General features: G+C 45.3%; 2 protein-coding genes, 1 long non-coding RNA gene and 1 pseudogene across 5 annotated transcripts in view; 3 read left to right on the plus strand and 1 right to left on the minus strand.

The window, feature by feature from the left end:
* Nucleotides 1-955: 955 nt before the first annotated feature.
* LOC132475864 (uncharacterized) lies at nucleotides 956-2,411 on the plus strand. Its single transcript, XR_009530005.1, has 2 exons — nucleotides 956-1,621; nucleotides 1,813-2,411. It is a non-coding gene; the product is annotated as an uncharacterized LOC132475864 (long non-coding RNA).
* A 2,726-nt stretch (nucleotides 2,412-5,137) lies between these two features.
* Nucleotides 5,138-6,359, minus strand: LOC132475847 (keratin, type I cytoskeletal 9-like; annotated as a pseudogene).
* Nucleotides 6,360-13,722: 7,363 nt separating this feature from the next.
* On the plus strand, nucleotides 13,723-18,982 carry LOC132475826 (hemicentin-1-like). 3 transcript variants are annotated; one of them, XM_060077176.1, is made up of 10 exons: nucleotides 13,723-13,954; nucleotides 14,299-14,346; nucleotides 15,022-15,166; nucleotides 15,249-15,409; nucleotides 15,579-15,824; nucleotides 16,043-16,321; nucleotides 16,990-17,232; nucleotides 17,784-17,822; nucleotides 18,131-18,221; nucleotides 18,534-18,982. In XM_060077176.1, exons 1-10 carry the CDS (start codon nucleotides 13,939-13,941, stop codon nucleotides 18,544-18,546), a joined length of 1,281 nt encoding a protein of 426 aa, XP_059933159.1. In that variant the 5' UTR covers nucleotides 13,723-13,938; the 3' UTR covers nucleotides 18,547-18,982. The 3 variants fall into 3 exon arrangements, with proteins under 3 accessions (XP_059933159.1, XP_059933158.1, XP_059933160.1); XM_060077175.1 differs by having other exon boundaries at nucleotides 18,131-18,244; nucleotides 18,534-18,978; XM_060077177.1 differs by lacking the exons at nucleotides 13,723-13,954; nucleotides 14,299-14,346; nucleotides 15,022-15,166 and having other exon boundaries at nucleotides 15,190-15,409; nucleotides 18,131-18,244.
* A 538-nt stretch (nucleotides 18,983-19,520) lies between these two features.
* plod3 (procollagen-lysine, 2-oxoglutarate 5-dioxygenase 3) overlaps nucleotides 19,521-27,622 on the plus strand; it is an 11,140-nt gene continuing 3,038 nt past the window's right edge. The window contains exons 1-15 of the mRNA XM_060077140.1: nucleotides 19,521-19,736; nucleotides 21,993-22,084; nucleotides 22,191-22,327; nucleotides 23,034-23,197; nucleotides 23,407-23,519; nucleotides 24,017-24,080; nucleotides 24,218-24,315; nucleotides 24,636-24,737; nucleotides 25,266-25,397; nucleotides 25,729-25,850; nucleotides 26,207-26,311; nucleotides 26,448-26,573; nucleotides 26,772-26,913; nucleotides 27,261-27,374; nucleotides 27,522-27,593. Of these exons, the coding sequence (XP_059933123.1) occupies nucleotides 19,643-19,736; nucleotides 21,993-22,084; nucleotides 22,191-22,327; nucleotides 23,034-23,197; nucleotides 23,407-23,519; nucleotides 24,017-24,080; nucleotides 24,218-24,315; nucleotides 24,636-24,737; nucleotides 25,266-25,397; nucleotides 25,729-25,850; nucleotides 26,207-26,311; nucleotides 26,448-26,573; nucleotides 26,772-26,913; nucleotides 27,261-27,374; nucleotides 27,522-27,593 (1,677 nt within the window). The 5' untranslated portion in view covers nucleotides 19,521-19,642. The remainder of the gene's footprint in view (nucleotides 19,737-21,992; nucleotides 22,085-22,190; nucleotides 22,328-23,033; nucleotides 23,198-23,406; nucleotides 23,520-24,016; nucleotides 24,081-24,217; nucleotides 24,316-24,635; nucleotides 24,738-25,265; nucleotides 25,398-25,728; nucleotides 25,851-26,206; nucleotides 26,312-26,447; nucleotides 26,574-26,771; nucleotides 26,914-27,260; nucleotides 27,375-27,521; nucleotides 27,594-27,622) is intronic.

Here is a 27,622-nt window from a genome sequence, read left to right on the forward strand (position 1 = left end):
CCACCTCGACTACCCAGGGACGTATGCCAGGATCCTGTTGGTGGACTTCTGCTCGGCGTTCAACACCATCGTCCCTGAAATCCTTCATCAGAAGCTCACCCAGTTCGAAGTGCCTGTCACCACCTGTCAGTGGATCATCAGCTTCCTGATTGACAGGCAGCAGCATGTCAGACTGGGGAGCATCTCTTCCAAAACCCGGTCCATCAGCACTGGCGCCCCACAGGGGTGTGTCCTCTCCCCGCTGCTCTTCTCCATCTACACCAATGACTGCACCTCAAAGAACCCGTGTGTAAAACTCCTGAAGTTTGCAGATGACACCACCATCATTGGTTTGATCCAGGATGGTGATGAGTCTGCTTACAGACAGGAGGTGGAACAGCTGGTCCAATGGTGCAGTCAGCACCACCTGGTGTTAAACCACAACAAGACTGTGGAGATGACAGTGGACTTTCGGAGAAGTCCCCCCCCCACTCCCCCCCCTCACCATCCAGAACGACACAGTGTCCACTGTCGATTCCTTTAGGTTCCTAGGTACAACCATTTCACAGGACCTAAAATGGTGTCCCCACATTTACTCTGTCCAGAAAAAGGCCCAGCAGAGGTTATACTTCCTGCGACAACTAAGGAAGTTTAATCTGCCTAAAGAGCTGCTGACCACCTTCTACTCAGCCATCATCCAGTCTGTCATCTGCACCTCGATCACTGTCTGGTTTGGGTCAGCCACCAAACGTGACAGGGCCAGACTGCAACGGACAATACGGGCTGCGGAGAAGATCATTGCAGCTGACCTTCCCACCATTGAGGACCTGTACCAGTCCAGGGTCAGGAAAAGGGCAACAAGAATCGCCCTAGATCCCTCACATCCTGGTCACAAAATGTTCAACCTCCTACCCTCGGGCAGGCGATACAGGGCACTGTTTGCCAAAACCAGCCGACACAAAGTCAGCTTCTTTCCCCAAGCGGTCTCTCTGTTGAACGCTCAGAATTAGCCCCCACCCTCTATTTTATTATATTATTATAATTATTGTTATTTATTGTATTGTATTGTTATTCTGTATACTTAACCGTTTATTTATATTTATTTATTTTTTTGTACTGTTTTCTGTTTTCTGTTTTGTGTTTTTCTCTTTTTTAGATATTAACAATAGGTTAAATGTTGTGTGTTGTGTAGGTTAAGTGTTGTACATAGAGAGCTAAGGGACCGAAGTCAAATTCCTCGTTTGTTCGCAAACCTGGCCAATAAAGCTGAATCTGAATCTGAATCTGAATGTTGGGTCTTGAAATGTTCATAAGAGTCCACAGAAATCGAATATCAATATTATTTTAGTCTAATTACATTGTGTATATGCACAAGCCATCTTATACAAAGCAGCCGAAAAATAGAAAACCGAAACGCTGCAATGTTTTTTTGTAGAAAACTGCTTTTATGTTTATATTGGTTTTCTTTGACTTTTAGAGACACCATCAATATACAAGTTATAGCCTACTCCATGGCTGATCTATTGCACTACTAGGGCCTACTTTTATTATTTCATTATATTAGCCTACTCAACATTACAGACAACAATCTGTTTTATTTCCAGACAAAACTGAAGACCAGGAACTGGAACCTGGGAACCTGGTATGTAATATGTGTGTAATGCTGGAGGTTGTATGTATAGCCAGATGAAATTGTCTGATGACTAGTCGAATAGTGTTTTTTATTACTGAAAACTCATCAGTAGTAGTAGCCTTTGTTTGCATACCATTTTGTGGTTTTGGGAGAGTAGGGTGTCAAGTACAGACACAAATCATTTTTCTTTCTTCTTCAAGGAAGATGATGTTGTCCTGAAGGACACAATTCAGGCAGCAGCATGGTGCCAGTTACAGTCTTTCAAGGACAGCGTTTCTCTCCCAGAGGTCATTGGGATGGAAGGTTGGGAGCAGATGGCAGCATCAACACAGCGCAAATCCCATGACGGCGGGGATGAGGAAGAAACGTGGAAACCATTCCAATTCTCATTCAGATTACATACTGACTATGAACTGTTCTGTGTGGAGATGATGGACAGGAGAAACCTGAAGGTGTTTGCCTCTTTTGAGTCAAACACCTCTCCCCCTCCCCGTCCCCCTCCCCGTGATGCCTGCGCCACACGACGCCAATGTAGTCTGATGATGCAGCATAATGGCGGCGCTTGGCAGCTATGGCGGCGGTGACGGCGATGTCGGGCGACAGAGCGTGAAGCAAGAGTGGCGTTCCACCTCACTGAGGAAGGCGTCAGTGTGTTTCCCCCCCCCCCCCCGTTGCGACTTTGTTTGTTCTACTCTTTATTGATTTATCTTTTATGTTAATAGTTTACAATCTATTTTTTGTAGTTGTTATTTTTTAATTGTTTTGTTGAATAAAAAGACTGTTGTTAGTGCTCCTGTGATTGGTGTAACTTAATGTGCTTCACACATGTAGCTTTTCATTATGTCTATTGAGGTACATTTTTTGCCCTTAGATGTGGTCACTTCGTTATTCCTCACATTACATCTGTTAAAGGCACCCAGTGCAACTTTATGTAAACATTCAATGAAAAATAAACATTCAATTTCTAGTCTTTTTTACACGTAGTAAGTTTCAATAACTCCATACCATTACATATCGACATTCAAGGAGCCAAGATGAGACGTCGTCGTGTGGTGAGAACTGATAGAAAATCGTAAACAACAACAATCGCCGGTGGGGAGAAGCCATTTTTCCATTGACTGGAAGCCTGCTTTATTTATTGTAGGTTACAAAAAATAAAGAAAATGGCGGCATTGTTGTTGTTATCGATTTTGTATCAGTTCTCACCACACAACGACGTCTCATCTTTGCTGCTTAAATGTCGGTATGTAATGGTATGGAGTTATTGAAACTTACTACGTGTAAAAAAGACTAGAAATTGAATGTTTATTTTTAAGCCTCGAAAGTTGCACTGGGTGCCTTTAAGGTCATACCTTTGGGTCCCAGTCTTCATAGTTCCCCCAATCTTATTTGGGCTCTTACTGGGCCTGTAACTCCCACAGACAGACGGGTACAGGAGTTCGCACACGTTGCATTGTTTACAGGCAAGGGTGGATTACCGCACGGGCACACCGGGCACATGCCCAGGGGCCCAAGGGCGGTGGGGGGCCCTAAGCCAGAGCTTCTGTGTGAAGTCGCTGTTAGTAACTTTTAATGTTGCATTGTCGAAGCAATCAGTAGAGAAATACAAAAAATCAAGCGAAAACAGCAATAGTAGGCCTATTAATACTGAGTAAAAAAAATAAAAGATCACTAGGGGGCACTATTTCAGTTAGTGAATTTGAGACTGGTCACGAACAAGGCACTGTGATTTAAACATGGAGCAACGGCGAACGGTTGTAACGTGAACTCTTAAGTGGAACCTAAATAGGTCCATGAGTGGAACAGCTAAGCGAGAAAAAAAACAAAAAACAAGAGTAAATGTATTTGCAAGTCGTTTAGGCTATGCTTAACTTTATAATAGTTCCATGGTACGCAGCAAGAAAGATACCCAGTCACAATACTCCCGTACCATCTGTATAATTTAATTAACAGCATGGGCTCCCGCTAGCTTAACATAGTATTACCGTTTACTCTTGCATTAACAAGAGCAGCGGAAATCTGCTCAATCGTCAATGTGGTCGGAGTGCCCGCCCCCTCGATGTGGACTGAGTGCCCGCCCCCTCCATGTGGGCGGAGTGCCGGCCCCCTCCATGTGGACTGAGTGCCCGCCCCCTCCATGTGGGCTCCGTCTGCGGGCTGCAGTCAGGGGTACTTGGCCCCAGCCCGGGACTCTCTCATCTCAACTTCACCAAGAAGTACGACACCGCCACCTACTGGTGCCGGTCTTATACTGGACAACACAGCAACATGGTCAATATAACAGTCCACGGTACGATAACCTTTTGCTCCACTCTAACCCTCACCTAACTGACCTCATCTTAACCTAACCCTAAACCTCTTTTATCTTAACATTCCGTGCATGAGCTACTTTCTGACTGAAAGTGGGTGAATATCAATACATGATAGAAACATTTTGTTAAACCACTTACAAGTGGTTTGGTTTACAAAAAAATACCTTTTGATATATTAGTTAAAATGTATGCTCAGTGCATTCTGTGCTCATCAACATTTCCACATCAAAAATATTTAATCCAAAAACCACTTACAAATGTTATGTTGACAACACTATTGAAACAATTACTTTTTATTGCAACTGTACATGAATAAATAGGCCATTTGACCCTGGACTAATACGGTATTCTATTTGTCCATTTTATTGGCTCCATTCTATTTTGAAGACGTCTAATTTAAGGCTCTCTACCGAATAAATAGTATTGGTATATTGTACATTTTCCTGAGTGCCTTGAGTATTGAAGTTGTTGAGTTTTGAGTCCCTGGTGTTCTTTCATGTTACAGGGATAAAAGAAAGCATACAGTTTAGGAGGATATTGTGAGAAAATGTGTGTTATTTCTGGTGTAAAGAAGTCATGTGACCTCTGTGTTGGTCAGACAGATTCAGCACTGGGCTTAAATGATGAGATTAAGTAAAGCCTAAAAGGTCCCCCTTTCCAACGATACCAAGCACCATATTATAGAATATCGACAATATCCCTACCATGAGCCTAAGGCAGTTAGTGACTTCATGAGCTGAAAAAAGTAATTTAGCTACGACTTCTGCACTGCCATCATGATTGTTCTAGTTCTAGGGATGTATACCTTGCCAAAAACCATCCTTGTCTTGTTTTGGTGTGTATACTGTTTTACTTTGGTTTTACTTGGGTATCTCTGTCTACTTTCTCCCCATGTCCGGTCAAGTTTCCCTCCTGTGTGATTACTGCTCCCTCCCCTAATGTATTTCAGCTGTTCCTTGTTGCGTGCCCTGTGTTTGGCATTTAAGCCCTTGTCTTTCTCTTTTGTTCCTTGTCGGATCATTGTGTTTTGTGGTGAGTTGTGTCCTGTGTGTTCCCTGTGTTACCCATGTTACCTGCGTCACCTGTGTTCTCGGTGTTCCTTGCCTTTTTGCGTTAATGAATTACCCTTTACCTGCCTGCCTGCCACCCGCTAACCGTGCGGCAATCCACTTGTTAAACATGTAACTGAATGTTATAAATGTAACCCAATATGTTTCTAAATTGATGAATTTTTTATTATTTGAAACCTGTGGCACCATGCATTATTTTAATCTTAAGGAACATTGTCGAAGAACCTTGCATGATATTATTAAGGAACCCTCGTGATATTGTTAAGGAACCTTTCATTATTCTGTTTAGGAACCTTGCATGATATTGTTAAGGAATCTGATATTCCACGTTATCCATGTGTCCTCAATAGTAATGATAACCCTGCCTATTTAATATTTTGGTACATAAGGCTAGCTGAGGAGCTAGCTGGGGAGCTAGCTTGGGCTGAAGCCAGCTAGCTAATTGAGGGTGGGGGGTGGGGGGAGGGGGGTGTTTCACTCCTAGCCTGTACCTTTTCCTGCATGATCTGACTGGACGACAGAGCTGCTCATTATGCTGCGCGCGTGGACATCCGGGAAGTCTTCCTCAACAGCACCCATTCCGAAGGTTCCCAGGTCAAAACCAAAGTCCCCAAAACCAGTTTAAGCTCCGCCAGTGAGTGATGTCAAGGAGTGGGTGGATGAGGAGGAGGATGTGGAGCCACCGCCGCCGCCGCCGCCGCCCAGAGAAGGGTAGATGGTCCCCATTCCTCCCCTACTGGACTCCAGAATGGCCCTGCACTCCGGTCCGCCTTCGATGACCTCCTCCCTGGTCTCCTTTGGCCCTGTGGGCGTGTGCGTCACCACCGTGCGGATCCTCCTGGTGCAGGAGCTGGTGGAGGTGGAGTACGCGCCCGTCCCTCCGCTTATCTCAGTGATGCCCTTACTGCCTGTGCCTGAGGAGGAGGAGGAGGAGCCGGAGCCGGAGGAGAAGGAGGAGAAGGAGGAGGAGGAGCCGGAGCCGGAGGAGGAGGAGGAGGAGGAGGAGGAGGAGGTGGAGCCGCCACCGCCGCCGCCGCCGCCGCCCAGAGAAGGGAAGATGATCCCCATTCCTCCCCTACTGGACTCCAGAATGGCCATGCACTCCGGTCCGCCTTTGATGACCTCCTCCCTGGTCTCCTTTGGCCCTGTGGGCGTGTGCGTCACCACCGTGTGGATGCTCCTGGTGCAGGAGGTGGAGTACGCGCCCGTCCCTCCGCTTATCTCAGTGATGCCCTTACTGCCTGTGCCTGAGGAGGAGGAGGAGGAGGAGAATGTACCTGGGACCTTGGATACGGTTGCTGGGGAAGTTAAGGACACCTCCGTCTCCAGGGTCAGCTGCATGGTTTGGACCTGAAGAACAACATATTATCAAATATTCATTTATTAGGTTTGATTATTTGTAGTTGATATCATGTTGTACCCCTGGATGTATTCTGTAGTATTATAATGTTACGGAGTATATCAGTGTTAAGAGGGGCTTTTACTCACCTGGGCTGAACAGCACACCAGACCTGTGAGCAGTAAAATAACAGTCTGTAGCTCCATTCTCTTGTCTTGTTTCCCTCCTCAGTGGAATTGGTGAGTGCGCTCTCGGCTCCGTTCAGCTCCTTTAACCTCTGAATTCTGACTCACCGCAAACACTGACTCAGAGTTTGGTTAACCATCTCTCTCTCTCGCTCTATTGATCGAGCTGTTCCTATTGATCGGTTTGCTCACAGGCCGAACTTCATCCCTCTGAACTCAAAATCAGACACTGACAACACAAGATGAGTCAGCACCACAAGCACAACAATAACACGTTCTACTGGTTATACTGGGAGCTGACAAGAACCATTACAATCTTCTACTGGTTAGACATGGGGCCGTCCATTACAACCAGTCTTCTACTGATTATACTGGGAGCTTCCCATTACAACCAGTCTTCTACTGATTATAGTGGGAGCTTCCCATTACAACCAGTCTTCTACTGATTATAGTGGGAGCTTCCCATTACAACCAGTCTTCTACTGATTATAGTGGGAGCTTCCCATTACAACCAGTCTTCTACTGATTATAGTGGGAGCTGCCCAGTCTTCTACTGGTTATAATGGGAGCTGTCCGGTACAACCACAGTCTTCTACTGGTTATACTGGGAACTGCTTAGTACAAAAACAGTTCTCTTCTGGTAAGGACCCTGCAGTACTGATTTTGCAGGAGTCCCGGCAGCAGGTCGGTCAGTGTTATGATGATGTCACTAAGTTTAAGTTTAAGTTTCAATTTTCAACTGCTATTTTCCGAACTAGAAACAGGAAGCGTGTGTTATGCTGATAGTCTTCATGGTGGCCTGTTACCAAGGGGGTAAGTGGTTAAAAATTTTGTTAAACCCCTTACAAGTGGTTTGGTTTACAAAAAAAAAGAACAATTGATATATTAGTTAAAATGTATGCTCAGTGCATTCTGTGCTCATCAACATTTCCACATCAAAAATATTTAATCCAAAAACCACCTACAAATGTTATGTTGACAACACTATTGAAACAATTACTTTTCATTGCAACTGTACATGAATAAATAGGCCATTTGACCCTGGACTAATACGGTATTCTATTTGTCCATTTTATTGGCTCCATTCTATTTTGAAGACGTCTAATTTAAGGCTCTACCGAATAAATAGTATTGGTATATTGTACATTTTCCTGAGTGCCTTGAGTATTGAAGTTGTTGAGTTTTGAGTCCCTGGTGTTCTTTCATGTTACAGGGATAAAAGAAAGCATACAGTTTAGGAGGATATGTCATGGTGTGTGTGTTTCCCTGTGTTTCCCTCCTGTGTTGATTACTGTTCCCTCCCCTAATGTGTCTCAGCTGTTCCTCGTTGTGTTTGTTATTTAAGCCCTCGTCTTTCCTTTGTTCCTGGTGCTGTCATTGTGGTTGTTTGTGGTTGTTAGTCCTGTCGTCTCCCGAGTTCCCTGTCGTCTCCCGAGTTCCCTGTCGTCTCCCGAGTTCCCTGTCGTCTCCCGAGTTCCGAGTTGTCTCCCGAGTTCCCTGATTCCTGTGCCTTAGCCTTTAGGCCTGAATAAAGTGCCGTTTCCTGAAACCGTCTGCGTTTGGGTCCTACCTGCCTGCCTGCACCGTCAACCCTAACAGGATATTGTGAGAAAATGTGTGTTATTTCTGGTGTAAAGAAGTCATGTGACCTCTATGTTGGTCAGACAGATTCAGCACTGGTCTTAAATGATGAGATTCAGTAAAGCCTAAAAGGTCCCCTTTTCCAACGATACCAATATTATAGAATATCGACAATATCCCTACCATGAGCCTAAGGCAGTTAGTGACTTCATGAGCTGAAAAAAGTAATTTAGCTATGACTTCTGCACTGCCATCATGATTGTTCTAGTTCTAGGGGTGTATACCTTGCCAAAAACCAGTATGAGACTTTGTCCCCCCAGATGATACCGATGGCCCAAATTTGGGGCCCTGGACTATATACTGTTAGAAATGTTACTGTGATAAATTAAACAATTATAAATGTTTTCAAATGTGTTTTCAAAGAGTTATACTGACTGACAGGGGTGGACTGGTCATCTGGCCCACCGGGCATCGTCCCGGTGGGCCGTTGACCCAATGTGGGCCGGTCCGGTCCGCTATGTTCTGTTTTTTTCTCTCTCTAAATTCCCTCCAATTGGGCCGGCCAATGGGCTACAGAGGGCTAGCAGTGTGTTGCCAGCATCGACACATATTATTGGTCTATGTTTTTGATTGTCAATCAATCATGGGCTGACAGGCTAAGGCCCCCGTTCACACGAAGCCGATTTCATGGCGAAACCGCAAAGGTCTTGTACGGTTCGGCCTTCCGTCCACACGAAACCGGTGAATCCGCTGACCGAAACCGTATAGGCCTACTTCTGAAACCACCCTCGGAGGTGGTTTCAAATCTACCCGGTTTCGTTTTGGATTCGTGTGGACGCCTGAAACCGTAAACCATGACGCTCTTATTAACTCCATTAACTTCCAAAGTCTGAGATTTGTCCTTTTACTTAACATGAATGGCGTTGAACACGGATATATAACACACATATCATTGAAATAGCTGTAACAGGCACGGACGTATTGATTACCTGAATGATTATGGGAGACCTACGTAATTTTCATAATATTGTTAATTGTCTAATATTAACATTTCAGTTGCGTTGGTAGGTAGGCCTATTTCATTTTCATTTGCTTGTTTAGCTATGTATGACAGGGTTATGGTTAGCTATGTATGACAGTTGACAATGTTGGTGTATTACAATTCATTATTTGGGTAGGCTACTCCAACTTCGTTGCTGGTCGATATGTAAACATTTACTTTTATATAAATTATTGATTGCATTTTTCGTAAATAGTTAGTTGGAAGGAATCTGTTTCTTAAGCAATAACATTGAGACCTACACACGTTTACTATGTTACTATGGTATTATATGGAGCAATCTTACATATTTATGAAGTTTCCAGATCAATAAAGTTCTATCTCTTTTTATTTGAACTGCCTGTATGTCCTCTTGATTATAGTATTACAGTGTGTATGTCACGTCGCGTCCTGCTACGCGGTCCAATGCCGCCATCTAGTGGCTATGGGACGCTGGTGGGCCTCCTTCTCCCGCACCTGGACGTAATTATCCTTGATGATCGTCCCTACATCAGCCGGGGATTTCCTATCAGCCGGCGCCAGTTCGTCGCTACGTCTTTACAGTTAGTATCGGTCCTACCAGCGTTCTCAAGTATTACAGCAGCCTGTCCCCGTAGTAACTCTCTCCTTCCCTTTCGAGTATTCCCCGGTCGCCGAACCCCTGCCTGCCTGACTACCCGCCTGCCGTCGCTCCCTTGCTTGCCTGTCATCGAACCCCTGCCTGTCTGACTCTCCTGCCGGTTCCTGATCCCTGCCTGTCTGACTTTCCTTCTGGTTCCTGATCCTCGCCTGTCTGACTCTCCTGCCGGTTCCTGATCCTGCCTGTCTGACTCTCCTTCTGGTTCCTGATCCTCGCCTGTCTGACTCTCCTGCCGGTTCCTGATCCCTGCTTGTCTGACTACTCGCCTGTCTACGGAATAAACCCCTTTCCTTTATTCTGTCTCCCTGTGTCCAGCATTTGGGTCCCCTCGTATGTTCCGTGACGGTGTACCTTGGTTATCAGCTTTCATAGAATGGTGTCTAAATGGCTGCATGTGTAAGAAATAGGATTTGAAGTGTTACAATAAAAAAAGCTTTTATTACAAGACCCCCCCCCACCCCAAATTTTAACAAAACACTTTTTTTGGCTGTTTGGCTGGGGCAGAAGAGTGGAAGGGGAAACAAAGACAGGTAGCCTGAAGTAAGGAAAGGAATGAGAGGAAGAACAGTGAAATGAATGACCAGTGTGATAAACGCAAATTTTTACCAAAAGTTATAATTACTGATTTATCAAATACGCAGAGAAGATCTGTGCAGGATAGATCCGTCTACCAGCCTTCCCAGTGGACTGAAGGAAACGATGCTCATCTATCCAGCACAGATCTAGGTGGACACGCACACGAGTGATGTCATATGGGGCAGATTTTCGAAACGGCTTGTAAGGCTAATCACACTCACACCTGGTGGTATAATATGTCCCCTTTAAGGTCTTTACATGTAACTTTTTATTTGAATCCTAATAACAGGCATTGACTGATTATGTTATGATATGATTAATGCATTGCAGGTGTCCCATTTTGATTTGGAGGACATGATAGTGGACATCGGTTACTGGTTCAAGGGTAGCACAAATCGGAAAGGATACCTGATAGGTAGGCCTATGCATGTTTGATACTATTAAGTGTAATATTGAAATGCTGAGCTGTAGAAAAGATATGATATGGAATTAAATGTCTGGAACAGAGTTTTGTGAGCTCCATGAAGCAGAGTACATGGAGGTCCTCCTCCATGTCTCGGTTCGTTGGCTAAGCCTTGAACATTGGCTATGTGATACATAACATGTGATATTTAGCCTTTTACCTAGCATTTTGTCACTTCATGAGTAGAAACCTTGTAAGGTGTGTGGTAGTCCTTCCATTAACAGTGGGCTTCTGGTTGGATTTCTTGCCCTATGTGTCTAGCTGATATTGCAGCATCAGCATCATTTATGTTAACAAGGTATGCTGTATCTCTAACAGGAAGAAAGTTGAACATTGGGTTCACAACCCGGGCTAAACTCAACAGACTACTTGACAAGGGTGACATCAAACCACAGCAGGTGGATTAATTCCATGAAGCTGTGTTATGTTTCCTGACAAGTGCTGTGGACTACACTAAAGAAGCTGCCACTGAAGAGCCACTACAACATTCAAAATTTGTAGATGTACGGCAGAGGGCTGAAAGTGACATCGGAGATGCCCTGTACTTGGTTTTCTTTTTTCCTCCAAATATTGTCTATCATCTTAGCTAAAATACCCTGCTTTTTATGATGATATATGTTCACTCCTAAACTGCACATGAGCTATTCTTATATGGCTTCTCCTCAAAGATGCGTATGAACTGCTGCTGGTTGATGACAATATACCTAAAACGTAACAACATGTAACTCTACTTTCTTAAATAGGTTTCCCCATCTCCTCCCATACCATGGTCCAGAGGAGCATAACCTTCTGGGTGAGGAGTTTCTTAGTTATCCTAACCCATGCCAATGATATCCCTGTAGGACGAAACTGAAATGGAAAGCTTCTGGGCTGAAATGGCAACCCGGAAACATAAGGTAAACAATTTATTTTTTGTGTTTCCATTTGGCAGGTGTGGCTTGGCTGTGTTGCTATAAAATTGTTGCATGCACATATTGTCATGCATTTTGCAAATTTTGCATATTTTATCTGAACTGTGTTAATGGTATACCTACAGTATACGTACAGTTTTAATCAATAAAAAATCAAGGTATGTTTTTCCATTGTGTTCTTGATGCATTTTCCATAGGTGACAGGAGCCAACGAATTAGAGAGGCTTGCTGCCGTCGCCAAGCTGGTCCTGGTGTTGCCCCATTCCAACGCAGACGCTGAGAGGGTGTTTTCAGTTGTGGGACTGAACAAAACCAAGACCAGAAACAGCCTAGCATTGGATGGCACCCTGTCCTCAATAATGACCATAAAGATGGCCGACCTGAAGCCCGGTTTCAAATGGAAGCCCCCCTCAGATGTCATCAAGGCCTTCAAGAAGGCCACAGGCCAGTATAACCGTGCCCATCAGACCCAGGATTTGCAGCCAGACGGACACTTGACGCCCTGGGGAGAGAGGAGAGAGGTTGGGAGACGAGGAGAAAAGAGAGGAGGAGAGGAGAAGAAAGTGAAGGTGATGATGAGAGAACGGGGGAGAATAAAAAGAAGAGCGAAGAGACGAGGTGAGAGGAGAAAGGAGAAAAGAGGACAGGAAAATGTACGTTTGAGCAAGTGGCTGGGGTTTGTGTGTGTGTGTGTGTGTGTGTGTGTGTGTGTGTGTGTGTGTGTGTGTGTGTGTGTGTGTGTGTGTGTGTGTGTGTGTGTGTGTGTGTGTGTGTGTGTGTGTGTGTGTGTGTGTGTGTGTGTGTGTGTGTGTGAGTTTCAGTGGGAGCGTGCATGTGGACATGTGTTCATTTAAAAAAGTATATATATCTGTGTGTGTGTTTGGGTGTGTATGTACCCAGTCATCATCAGAGCAAAATCCCCACTCCTTCTGAGTGGCACATTTCGTGGCAATTTCTCTATCAGAGTTAGCGTCTAAGAGAGATGAGATATTTAGATGCAAAAAGCACACAATACTTACAATCAGAGATACATCACAACATGCATCAACATATAATATAACAGGCGTACACTACAATAATCGGAGGCCTCAGATGGAAGTTCCGCCCTGCGTCTTACTTCATACTCTAAAAGGTACGCCAGGAGAAGTCCACCGAGTGTTCCAAGTCATGGGTTCTTATTCACTTGGGTTGGGTTCTGGAGGGGGTCTGTCGCCCAATTAACCAAAAGCCTTTGTTTACCAGATGGTAATATTTACAATTTAAGCTTCCCACGATGTCATAAAAGGGGGTAACGGCCGTGCCATGTAACCCTTTGCTTTCTTCTGTCGCTGACAGAAGAACATAATCCTACAAGTTGAATGCAAATACAATTCAACTTTACTTTGGGTTATTTGTTGAGCTATTTTTCCATAGAGTTCAGTAATAACTATCCTTTAACCTCTGAATTCTGACTCACCGCAAACACTGACTCAGAGTTTGGTTAACCATCTCTCTCTCTGCTCTATTGATCGAGCTGTTCCGATTGATCGGTTTGCTCACAGGCCGAACTTCATCCCTCTGAACAGGCTGATGGCAGCGGCCCTGACGGGAAATCAGACACTGACAACACAAGATGAGTCAGCACCACAAGCACAACAATAACACCTTCTACTGGTTATACTGGGAGCTGACAAGAACCATTACAATCTTCTACTGGTTAGACATGGGGCCGTCCATTACAACCAGTCTTCTACTGATTATACTGGGAGCTTCCCATTACAACCAGTCTTCTACTGATTATAGTGGGAGCTGCCCATTACAACCAGTCTTCTACTGATTATAGTGGGAGCTGCCCAGTATTCTACTTGTTATGCTGGGAGTTGCACAGTACAACTAAAGTCTTCTACTGGTTATAATGGGAGCTGTCCTGTACAAAACAGTACTGGGAACAAAAACAGTTCTCTTCTGGTAAGGACCCTGCAGTACTGATTTTGCAGGAGTCCCGGCAGCAGGTCGGTCAGTGTTATGATGATGTCACTAAGTTTAATTTTCAACTGCTATTTTTCCGAACTGAAAACAGGAAGCGTGTGTTATGCTGATCGTCTTCATGGTGGCCTGTTACCAAGGGGGTATGTGGTTAAAAGGTAAGTAGAGCAGGCGGGGAAGTGCGATTCTGTGGTTTGCACCATCACATTCATCTCTTGAACCATGTACAATCCGTCAAACACAGGATGTCTGCTCTTCATGGTGAGTCCAGCTCGAAGTCTGTCCTATACGGTCCCTCTGAAACACTTAAACACTGTGTTAGGGTTAAAGGAGATAAAGAGGGTTAGGTCTAGCGTTAAGGTTATAGGGTTAAAGGGAAAGAACCTTAAATGTTAGAAGGGTTAGAGGTTTGAGACTTAAAGGTTTGAGAGTTAATGGTTTGAGAATCAAGGGTTAGAGAGTTAAAGGAAAGAGACGTAAAGGTTAGAGTTTAGAAATTAAATATTTAAAGGGTTAGAGGGTTAAATGTTATTAAGTCAAACGTTACAGAGTTAAAGGATGAGGGTTATATAACTTACCACTATCTCTTGGTTTTGCTGCTGTAGTTTCAGTTCTGCTGTTGGTTCTTCTGCTCGCCTCACCACAGACTTACGGTAAATACCTATCAACGCAAGTTATGACTGTTTCTAAAACCAGGATGTGCTCTGACTGTTTCTATAGCAGGGTTGTGCCCTGGCTGTTTGTATAGCCAGGTTCTGCCCTGGCTGTTTCTATAGTCAGGATGTTTTCTGTTGTTACAGCCATGGTGTGCTCTGACTGTTAGGCTGTGTTCTGTTTCTATAACCAGAGATGTTCACACTGTTTCTATAAACAGGTTCTGATTGTTTCTCATGTCCTGTCCTGTCTGGCCTGTCTCTCTCTCTCTCTCTCTCTCTCTCTCTCTCTCTCTCTGTCCCAGTCTGTGTCTCTCGCCGGGTCTCCCTGACTGTCTCTCTCTCTCCTTTGTCTCTCGCCGGGTCTCCCTGACTGTCTCTCTCTCCTTTGTCTCTCGACTGGTCCCCCTGACGGTCTCTCTCTCTCTGTCCCAGTCTTTGTCTCTCGCCAGGTCTCCCTGACTGTCTCTCTCTCTCCCTCTGTCCCAGTCTATGTTTCTCGCCCGGTCTCTCTGACTGTCTCCCTCTCTCTCTCTCTGTCTGTCCAAGGCTATGTCTCTGGCCCGGTCTCTCTGACTGTCTCCCTCTCTCTCTCTCTCTCTGTCTGTCCCAGTCTATGTCTCTCTCCCGGTCTCTCTGACTGTCTCCCTCTCTCTCTCTCTCTGTCTGTCCAAGGCTATGTCTCTGGCCCGGTCTCTCTGACTGTCTCTCCCAGTGGAGGGCAGGTGTTTGAGTATGAATCTTTGTCTCTGGGATGCGATCCAGCAGACAGTCCCGAAGGATCTTCCACGTGGATCGTCTGGAGATTTACTCACGAAAGGTTGTGTTCATGGCGATGACGATAATGGATCATGTATTTACGATCACTTGATCATGATGTTGATGCTGTTTTGGGTCTGCAGCCCTTTGCTAAGCGGAGGTTTGTCTTGGTGTGGGAGTCACTGGGGGGAATCATCTTCCACCAACTGCCTCATAGCCACGAGCAAGCAGTCTGACAGCGGCCTGTACTGGTGTCAGTCCTCCCAGGGAGAAAGCAGTGCCGCCCTTCACATCAATGTCACAGGTCACACCATCATCACCACTGTTCCCATCACTGCACTCATCAGCGCCTCCGTGTTTCCATGCTGCAACCTGTGTTAATCAGTTTCCATGAAAGTCACTATACGGGCCATACTTTTTGTCCAATGGTTTAGATGCTATAAGGTGTACTATTAGTGTGCTGTGTGTTCCAGGTGGTCATGTGATCCTTGAGAGTCCAGTCCTTCCCGTGATGGAGGGACATAATGTGACTGTGAGCTGCCGAACAAGAACTCTATCCCCACATTCCTCCGCTGATTTCTATAAAGACGGGTTACTCGTCATGACCGCGCCGACAGCACGGATGACCATCTACAACGTGTCCAAGTCTGATGAAGGCCTGTACAAGTGTAGTGTGTCTGGCCTGGGACACTCCCCTGAGAGCTGGCTGAACACACAAGGTAGTCAAAGAACATGTTCCTGTATCAATCATCCAACCTACCCGTCCATATATCCGTTTACCATCCATATCCATCCCACTATCCATCCTCTCTCTCTCTCTCTCTCTCTCTCTCTCTCTCTCTCTCTCTCTCTCTCTCTCTCTCTCTCTCTCTCTCTCTCTCTCTCTCTCTCTCTCTCTCTCTCTCTCTCTCTCTCTCTCTCTCTCTCTCTCTCTCAGGGGCCTATGTCCCTGCCACCCTTTGGGTGTCCAACGGGAGCCAGCAGGTCTTTGAGTACCAGCAGGTGACGGTTTTCTGCGGGGGGTCGGGTGGGGGGTGGAGGGTGTGGAGGGTGCCGCTGCCCGCTGCCTCCAGCCTGTCAGCATGCGGAGACAACTGGGGCAGCCCCAGCCCGGGGCTCTGCCATCTCAACTTCACCAAGAAGTACGACACCGCCACCTACTGGTGCCGGTCTGCTACTGGCCAACACAGCAACATGGTCAATATAACAGTCCACGGTACGATAACCTTTTGCTCCACTCTAACCCTCACCTAAACCTCTTTTATCTTAACCCTAACCTAACCCTAACCCTCCCATATCTTTTCCAAACCCTCACCCTAACCCTAAGCATAATCCACCCTTATCTTAACCCTAACCTACCCCTTCTTTATCTTAACACTAACACTAACCTTACCCTAACATTATTTTATCTTAACCCTTACCTAACCCTAACACAACCTTAACCCTAATACCTCTTTATCACAAACCTAACCCTCACTTATGTTAACAAAACCCTCAGCCTCCCCTACGTTATCCCGAACCTAACCCTCTATTATCTTAACCGTAACCTTATCCTACTCTATCTTAACCCTAACCAAACATTCAATTGTCTTAAGGAAACTCTCAACCTAATCATAACCCTCCCTTATCTTAACCATAACCTAAGTCTCCTTTATGTTTAACATAACCTTACCATCCATTATCTTAAAGGAGAAATCTGGTGTACACCATTTTACACCGGATTTCTCCTTTAACCCTTCCATAACCTTAACACCCCTTTATCTTAACCCTAACCTATTCCTAACCATCCCCAATCTTAACAACACTTTATCTATAACTTTTACCTTAACCAAACCCTTGACTTAACCTTGTGCAATGTAGGAAAGGATCTGTTATGTGTTTCAGATGGTCCTGTTATCCTGGAGAGTCCAGTCCTTTCTGTGATGGACGGACAGATTGTGACTCTGAGCTGTAGAACCAAGACCCCTTCCTCAAGTTTCTCAACTTTCTATAAAGACGGCTCCATCATCATGACTCCGCCTACAGCAAGGATGACCATATATAATGTCTCCAAGTCCGATGAAGGCCTGTACAAGTGTAGCATGTCTGGCCTTGGAGAGTCCCCTGAGAGCTGGCTGGCTGTCAGAGGTGAGAACTCAGGAGGACCTTTGAAATTAAATGCTAACGCTTATCGTATCTTGCTCATCAACACCTCAACCCTTGGCTAGAAGAAGCCGCTGTATATCGGTCTAGTAGCTGTATAGCCGTATGCTCCCTGGGTAGCTGTATAGCAATATGCTATCTGTATAGTAGTATGCTAGCTCTGTAGCTGTGTAGCGGAATGTTAGCTCTGATGCGGTACGATAGCTGTGTAGCTGGGTAACAGTATTCTATCTGTGTAGCACTATGCGGGGTCATCCCTATGTTCCCCGGGTGCAAAGGGTTAGGGTCAGGGTTAGGGTTAGGGTGAGGGTTAACCCTAAACCTAACCCTAACCATAACCAATCGGAGGAGAGACATTCTAACCAATCACAGGCGAATCAGTGGCGAAAAAGGCGGTACTTGCCCCTACCATCCTACGAAAAAAAGATTTGCTCACAGGGTCCTATGTTCCCCGGTCGAATACAAAGCGGGGACCCGGGGAACATAGGTACGCTCCCCACTATGCTAGCTGTGCTAACATGTGGTAATTTCTACAGGGGGACTCCAGGCTTCTCCGTCTGAGCCTGAGGAGAAAGGTGAGATGTCGACAGGAAAGCAGTCCCTATGACATCACTTCCTCAAACCCAAACAATTCAATTATATCACTCCAATGATCTCCCTAAATTGGATGATAAAGAGAGAAAGATGACACAATATCGTTGGGTTATATATTGATTAACTGTATAGATGTGAGTCAAAATGAGAGATGAAAAATAGATCAATATTAAATATTCAATACACATAGTAATTAAATATTAAATAAAGACAATGCAATATGAAATATGCACAGACAGTAAATATGAGACACAAGGTATAGATAGAAAGTAATGTTTTTGTGCTCTAGCTGAAGCAGCTTGGCTCCGCACCCTGGTTTGGAGAGCAGCCTTCTACCTGGTGGTGATGCTCCTGCACGGCATCTCTACTATGCTGCTGATGTCAGTAGACTGCTCCCCTGCTGGTACACGCACATACTAAAAAATACACACACACACACACACACACACACACACACACACACACACACACACACACACACACACACACACACACACACACACACACACACACACACACACACACACACACACACACACACACACACTACTGCAACCAGTCTTCACAGATACATACACTACTATACCACCACCCTGCAGTACACACACACATACTCACACCAACACACACACGCACAAACACACACTACTATACACCCACACACTCTAATGTGTTGACTTCTAATATAACAGCAGTCTCAGTTGACCGAGTCAATGCGGCTGACCAGGGATTGGATGAAGAATATGATGATGTCACACAGGATGTCACCACCCAGCATCTGAAATAATTGCTATCTATGCTTTCTAAACGTTGTATTTATGAATAAGACTTTTCTTTAAGGACCTTGTTAAACACAAGCCCACCCATATGCATGCTCTCACACACACACACACACACACACACACACACACACACACACACACACACACACACACACACACACACACACACACACAGCAGGCCTCTTGGCACTAAAGGCAGTAATTAGTAATCCTGTTAAACCAACATGAGTATATATAATAACCTTGTAATAAAGACAATATAGCCTACTATGTCTATAAATCTCCCTATTCTCGTATTTACCACCAATGAAGCCTACAAGCTCAAATATTCACAGCGTTACTTATTATTATTATTATTAACTAAGTTGGGATTAATATTAGTTATTGTTAGATTCGTAATATTTAAGTTAAAAGTAGCCTACTAAATTATTTTATTACGTGTGTGTGTGTGTGTGTGTGTGTGTGTGTGTGTGTGTGTGTGTGTGTGTGTGTGTGTGTGTGTGTGTGTGTGTGTGTGTGTGTGTGTGTGTGTGTGTGTGTGTGTGTGTGTGTGTGTGTGTGTGTGTGTGTGTGTGTGCGTGCGCGCTTGTGCCTGTGCGTGCGTGTAGTGGGTATGTGTGTGTGGGTGTGTGTGCGTGTGTGTGGGTGTGTGTGTTTGTCTCCACGGGCTAAGGAATTTAAAGGACGTGGCATAGGATTCACTTTCACGCATTCGCGAACTTTCTGCAGCCCACGGGCAAAGAAAAACTCCTGTGATTCCTCGTTTCCATTTGTCCACAGCTGATTGGTCCGCTGTCTGCCTCTGTCACGTCCCATTGGTCCTTCTCTGCGTCACTCTGGCATTGCTTGGGTTTGATTGGTCAAAATGCTGAAAGGGGCGGGACTATTATTTGTTATGACAATTTTTGTGAAGAACGGTCTGAGATTCCTGGAGAATTTGGGACGTGGGGAGAGGGGCTGGCGGAGTGCAGATTTACAAGCGGACAGAGAGAATAACATCCAAGCTGTTCTACACCAACATGGCGTCTTGTGGTCCTTTTCTCCTCCTGGCTCTCCTCATGGGTCTCCTCCTCGTCCTCCAGAGCTCCGCAGCGGAGCCGAGCGCCTACCCAGGTGAGCCCGGCCACAGCGACCCCTCGCCGGCTTCGTGGAGCCACCCAGTCCCAAGCGAGGACGTTTCCACCACGACCTCTTAGTTGCAGTTCCATGGAATACCTTATTCATGAGATATAAGTGTTATATATCATTATTCACGAGATATATAAGTGTTATCTCAATGTATATAATGGTACATAGATATGAGCAACTTTCTGACAATAATTCTGTGACGCGTTTATTTTTCCATTGAACGCGTCAAAGACTTCACAGAAAGTTCCTCATTCATGATAAACGTTGATTTGTGTGAAACCAAATGCATGCCGATACAAAGAGAATGACCCAAGCTGTCCTTAGATAGGCAATATTAGTGAGTGATCACCATTATTAATAAATCAGATAAGACTTATAATTTTAGGAGTTGGACTCTCCATTTGGGAACTGCGACTGAGGGGTCGAAATGTCCCCTTCTTCGCTTGGGACTAGGCCACCCCTGCAGCTGCTTCTCCTTATTCTACCCCTTACTTGCTCACTCCATTAACTCTGGGTTTCTATTCTGACCTCAGATAAATATAACTCATAGTAATACCACAAGTGTTACCATCAGTGGATCTGAAGCTTTCTGAGAGCTAGAAGGGAGCTAACGTGCTAACGGAGAATAAGAGGACAGCTTTACTAACGCAACACAATCTTTTTCTGGGAATGACATGGCAGCGTTACTAACAATATACAACGTTTATCTAGACATGTCGTGGGAGCGTTATTACTAACACTACACATCCTTTATCTAGACATGTCGTGGCAGCGTTACTAACACAACACATCCTTTATCCAGACATGTCCTCGGACTGTTAGTGTTACTAACACAACACATCCTTTATCTAGACATGTCGTGGGAGCGTTACTAACACAACTACAAACTTTGTCAGGACATGTCGTGGGAGCGTTACTTACACACAACTTCAATATTTATAGACATGTCCTGAGAGCGTTACTGACCATACACAACGTTTATTTAGACATTTCATGGCAGAAGTATTATATATCTACATACTTAACCGCATAACCTTTTTTTTCATTGTCTACATATTTGTACGTTGGTCTTTAATATTATCACTATTCTGTGAGTATTAACATGTTTAACTAACTTTACCTTGAATATTCTGCCTGTTAAAAAATGTTATATAGGTCGTTCAACAAGATAGCTATCTAGAATAAATTATATAAAGATAAAACTACCAACAAGTTATACCTATACTTTTCTGTCTAGAACTAAAATTTAGAAAACTATTTTTTAATTTTTCTAAAACTCATCCCTATAACTATCTAGACAGATAGTCTAGATAGTTATAGGGACTAGAACAATCTAGAACCTATCATCAGGCTAAACCTATCCGGAAAACATCATAACTGAATCTATCTAGAACATAGCATCAGTATAACTACAACATATCTTATGTGGAACATAGCAATAGAACTATCTGTCTATGTGGCTAACCATCTCTAAAAGCAAAGCGGCCCGGGAATCAATATGACACAAGGCAGTATCACTCAAAGAGATTCAAAGTTTATTCAGATGTTTAAAGCATTTATACAGTGGGAATGAGATAATCAAGCCCTGTATGTTAAAAAAATAAGTAGTTACACAAACTGTCCAGGACCAGATATATGCAACCAACATAGGTTGGGATTACCAGTCTTTGAAAAGCAGTCTATGTTGGCTGCATCCTAGGAGCAGGGAAGGCGATTAGAATACCTGAGACGAGTAATCTGTTGAACACAGATAGTAAGTTTTGAGTGATCAGGGATACAAAGTATTATGAAAGGACAAACTTACATCTCTCCTCCTCCACTCTCCTCCCTTCTTTCCTCTCCCCTCCTCTCTGCTCTCTCTTCCTGCTCACCTCTCTCCTCTCCTCTCCTCTCCTCACCTCAATACTCTCCTCACCCCTCTCCTCTCCCCTCATCACTCCTCTCCTCAACTCAGCTCAGCTCTCTCCTTACTCCTCTTCTCCCCTCTCTCTTTCTCTCCTCCTCACTCCTCTCCTCTCTCCTCTCCAACCTCCTCCTTTTTCTCTTTCATCTCCTCTCCCCTCTCCTCTGAGGCACAATGGGAGGCTCACTGAAAATGTTTGTCCCAGTTTCATGCGGAACAAGAGCAATTCATTGAGTGTGTGTGTGTGTGTGTGTGTGTGTGTGTGTGTGTGTGTGTGTGTGTGTGTGTGTGTGTGTGTGTGTGTGTGTGTGTGTGTGTGTGTGTGTGTGTGTGTGTAGAGAGCTTGCTAGTTATCACAGCAGCTACAGAGGAGACCGATGGCTACAAACGGTTTATGAGGACCGCCAAAGAGTTCAACTACACTGTCAAGGTAACACACACACACACACACACACACACACACACACACTGTGAATTGAAACTGTGATCGCTGAACATTAGTGTGTTTATTTCTTATTGTGTGTGTGTGTGTGTAGGTGCTGGGTCTGGGGGAGGAGTGGAAGGGGGGGGACGTGGCCAATACGGTTGGGGGGGGGCAGAAGGTTCGCTGGCTGAAGAAAGAGCTTCTGAAACACGGTGACCAGCGGCACCTGGTCATCCTCTTCGTAGACAGGTAACGCTGTGTGGGTGTGTATGAGTGTGTGCGTCTGGGCGTGTGTGTGTGTGTGTGTGTGGGTGTGGGTGTGGGTGTGGGTGTGTCTGGGCGTGGTTGAACAGCTCTGTGGATATTAAAGCAGAACGAAACACATGATATGGGAGCCTAGATATCCATGTATCTCTGACCTGCTACCTGATAGCCTGCCCTGTGTCTCTCTCTGAAGAGAACCCAACGTTTACAAAGTCACGCATTGTCACAACAATAATGATGACAATGTCGGCCTGTCCTGTTTCCCTTTGGTCACCTGACCTCCTACAGGTTCACCAGAAGGCCAGGAAAACATGACACATCTCTGTTAAATTGTTACAGTGGCGTTCTTCTTTTACTAAGCCACTGTTTGGGTGGGGTTTGATGACCAACAGTCCTAAAAATAAGGACACGTGCATCCACAGTCAAGAAAGTGACTTTATTATCAAAACACAGCAAAGATAATCTTCATTGACTTTCAAAGGAGATCAAACGTAATCAATAATTTGCAGCTGTATTAAATAATTTCCATTGTCCAATCATCATTGGAAAACGGAGCAAACACAAATGTTACTATTTTTTACATCTTAATGCAAATGCGTTTAAATACCAATTATTCATGCTGTGTCTATCACCTCTCTCGCTCATTATGCTGTGTCTCTCTCTCTGTCTCTCTCTCTCTCTCTCTCTCTAGTTATGATGTCATCTTTGCGTCGGGACCCGAGGAGCTCCTCCGCAGGTTCCGGAGGTACGGTCACCGGGTCATCTTCTCGGCGGAGGGCTTCTGCTGGCCGGACCAGAGGCTGGCCTCCAAGTACCCCCCTGTCCACGTAGGGAAGAGGTACCTCAACTCTGGAGGTACCAGTACTGCATATACTACTATCTATACTATATACACCCATTTTCCACATAGGGAAGAGCTACCTCAACTCTGGATCTACTAGTTCTAGGAATACTACTATGTATAGTATATGTAACCCCTGTCCACATAGGCAAGAGCTACCGCAACCATGGAGGTACTAGTACTACATATACTATATACAGCTGTGTGTTCTCTTGGTATACAGGCTTCATGGGCTATGCCCCAGACATCAGCTCCATCGTCCAGCAGTGGAGAAACAAAGACAGCGACGATGACCAGCTGTTCTACACCAAGATATACCTGGACCAAACCCTACGAGTTAGTACGACTACTAATACTACTAGAATACTTATATTCTACACCAAGATATACCTGGAAATCAACCTACGAGTTACTACTACTACTAATACTACTAATATTACTATAATACTTCTATTCTACACCAAGATATACCTGGATCAAACCCTACGAGTTATTGATACTACTAATAATGCTATAATACTACTCATACCACATTCCTATACCAAGATACTAACCAATAACCGCAACCTGCTAAACTACTTAAACTGCGACCCCATTTCTACGACTGAACAAAACTAGAGGAGGTAGAGCTAATGGCCGACAGGAAGTAGCACTTATGCTCTACAGAAGGTAGTTATTTTACTTTACAGGAAGTAGAACTTAAACTTTACAGGAAGTAGTTCTAATACTGTACAAGAAGTGGTGCTAATACTGTACAGCATGTAAAGATACTACTCTAGAGGAAGAAGTACTTTGCTTCCTTTACAGTGAAAATAATCTGTTTCTATCTCCAGAGCAAGTACAACATGACGCTGGACCACCGATCCAGAATATTCCAGAACCTCAACGGAGCCATTGGTGAGACAGAGACACACACATATCACCACACTCACACGTTGACACGCACATTCCATTTCACAGGCACGCACACACCCACGAGCACACACACACAAACACACACAATCTGTGTTCATGAAGGTCCCATTGTGTTTCAGATGAGGTGGTGTTGAAGTTTGAGAAGGCCCGGGTGAGGGTCCGGAATGTTGCTTACGATACACTTCCTGTTGTCATCCATGGCAACGGACCCACCAAGGTAACCATGGTGATCACTGACATCCCGTCATATCGATACGGTCCATCTAGAACTAGTCTCTACATGTCTGTCCCTGCCTGTCTGTCTGTGTCTCTACCTGTCTGTCTATCTACTCGTCTGTCTCTTGTCCGTCTCTCTACCTGTCTCTCTGTCTGTCCATCTCTTTCTCGACCTGTCTGTCTGTCTACCAATCTGTCTCTCTCCCTGTGTCTCTCCCTCTACCGCTCTGTTTGACCGTCGCTATATTTGTCTGTCTTTTGACCTGTCTCTCAACCTGTCGGTCTCACCTTCAGCCTGTCTCTCCACCTGTCTGTCTGCAGCTCCAGCTGAACTACCTGGGCAACTATGTCCCTACGGCCTGGACCCATGAGAACGGCTGTGGCGTCTGTGACAACGACGTACTGGACCTCAACGACCTGCCGGTATGCACACGGGAGCTCTGCCGTATCTGAGTCAAACTCGGACCGATGAATGCGTCACAACGCCACTGATGTCAAAGCAGTCATCCTACGTGATATATATATTTTTTAACTCTCTGAATATTCAAATATTCTCTAAAATTACCTTACGATTATTCAAAGCTTGAACATATGTATTCGGGCAGCCCCAGCGCACACACACACACACACACACACACACACACACACACACACACACACACACACACACACACACACACACACACACATATGCATGCACTACACACACACCCACACACACATATGCACACACATTCACTCACACACATATAGACACACCATCACACACATACACTATCACACGCACACACACACACACATATGTACACATAAACACACACACACACACACACACACACACACACACACACATAAGCAAGTGAACACACATATTGTGCCTCATGTTGCTGTTTGTGTGTGTGTGTGTGTGTGTGTGTGTGTGTGTGCGTGTGCGTGTGCGTGTGCGTGCAGGACGAGGAGCTACCCCTGGTGTATGTTGCAGTGTTTATTGAGCAGCCGACTCCGTTCCTGGAGGAGTTTCTGGAGAGGCTGACGACCTTCAACTACCCCGTTTCTAGGATACGACTCTTCATACACAACAACGTGAGACCCCCCCCCCCCCCCCATCTCACTGCTGATCCTATCTCATTTAACATAATCAAGTTTAATGTATCATAACATTATCATAATCTTGTTGATGTAATATAATCCAGGTCTTTCCTGTGAATCTAATCAAATCAAGGAAGTGTATCATGTTAATGTTATCTAATCCTGGTGGTGTATCATGTAAATCTAGTCTAATCCAGGTGGTATATCATGTTAATCTAGTCTAATCCAGGTGGTATATCATGTTAATCTAGTCTAATCCAGGTGGTATATCATGTTAATCTAGTCTAATCCAGGTGGTGTATCATGTTAATCTAATCTAATCCAGGTGGTGTATCATGAGCGGCACATCCAGAAGTTCTGGGAGCGCCACAGGGCCTTGTTCCCCGAGGCCCGCCTCGTGGGTCCGGAGGAGAACCTCCAACAGGACCAGGCCAGAACCATGGCTGTGTGAGTGTAGAACCCATAGAACCCCCCCAGAACCTACACACTGCTAGAACCCTTAACCCATTCTAAAACCCTGCACCCATTCTAGAACCCGTGTACCCCATACTCGTTCCAGAACGCACAGACCTGTACCGATTCTAGAACCCTGAACCAATTCTAGAACCCGTAGACCTGTATCTATTGTAGAGCCTTCAGACCTTAACCCATTCTAGAACCTGTAGAACCCAATCCAGAGCCAATTTACCTGTACCCACCCTAAAACCTATGTACCCCATAGATCCATGTTTCTAGAAACAATAGACCCTAAATTCTGCTGTGTGGGTGTGTGGGTGTCTGCGTGTGCGTGTGTGCGTGCGTAGGGAGGCGTGTAAGAAGAACCCAGACTGCGACTACTACTTCAGCATCGACTCTGACGTGGCGGTCGTCAACAACGACATCCTGCGCCTACTCATCGAGGAGAACAAGTACGCTCTCATACACATGCCGCCACACACACTATGCCCTCACACATAAGACCGCCTACTCACCCGGTGTGTCCCCTCTCCCTCCCTCTCCGTGTGTGTGTGCGTGCGTGCGTGTGTGTGTGTGTGTCTCTATCAGGCCGGTGATCGCTCCCATGCTGTCCAGACATGGGAAGCTATGGAGTAACTTCTGGGGCTCTCTTAGTCCCGAGGGCTTCTACTCCCGCTCCGAGGACTACATCGACATCGTCCAGGCCAAGAGAGTGTGAGTGTTACCGACGCCCGTGTGAGCATTATACATCCACATGGCGTACACACATTACCGAGAAGCGTAGCGTTTCCACGGGGTACACCATTAACAGTATACGTGATAGATTTGATACTTTATCGTGCACATTCGACGCGGCGTCACGTCTTTATTGAGTAGCATGCGTGAGTTGAATGTGACGCGGTGTGTCTCCAGGGGCGTGTGGAACGTGCCCTACATCACCCAGGTGTACCTGATCCAGGGCAAGGTGCTGAGGTCCCGGCTGGCGCTGAGCAGCCTCTACCAGCAGGAGGGCATGGACCCCGACATGGTGTTCTGTAGGACCATACGCGACCAGGTAGGAGCCCGCCACCCGCCCTGATCCCGGATCACCTTTAGTCGTCTGTTATGATACCAGGTAGCCTCTTTTAATCCCGGGTAAGGTGAGGTATTATCACATTTTGAGCGTAGGGAAACTTCTTGCATGATTGGTCTAACAATAAAGTTGACTTTGACTTTGACTAATCCCCAATCAGAATAATGGGTGGTAACCCTTCTGTCTGTCTGTGTGTGTGTGTGTGTGTGTGTGTGTGTGTGTGTGTGTTTGTGTGTGTACGTGTGTGTGTGTGTGTGTGTGTGTGTGTGTGTGTGTGTGTGTGTGTGTGTGTGTGTGTGTGTGTGTGTGTGTGTGTGTGTGTGTGACAGGGTGTGTTTATGTTCGTGTCGAACCGAGATGAGTTTGGTCGCCTGGTCTCCTCCACCAACTACAACACCTCCAGACTCCACCCTGACATGTGGCAGATCTTCGACAACCCTTTGGTACGTTCAACATCTGTACTGGCCTCTAAACATCTGCACCGTGCTCTAAGAATCTGCTTCAACATCTGTGCTGGCATCTAAACATCTGCCCTCTCCTCTAAACATCTGCACTGTTAAACTGTGTGTGTTTGTGTGTGTGGGTGGTAGGACTGGAAGGAGAAGTACATTCATGAAAACTACTCCAAGATTTTTACGGACCAGAAGAACTTTGTCGAACAGGTAACCATGGCAACATGGATGGATAACGT

The sequence above is a fragment of the Gadus macrocephalus genome, chromosome 17 (assembly GCF_031168955.1).
Source record: "Gadus macrocephalus chromosome 17, ASM3116895v1".
Taxonomy (NCBI): Eukaryota; Metazoa; Chordata; class Actinopteri; order Gadiformes; family Gadidae; genus Gadus; species Gadus macrocephalus.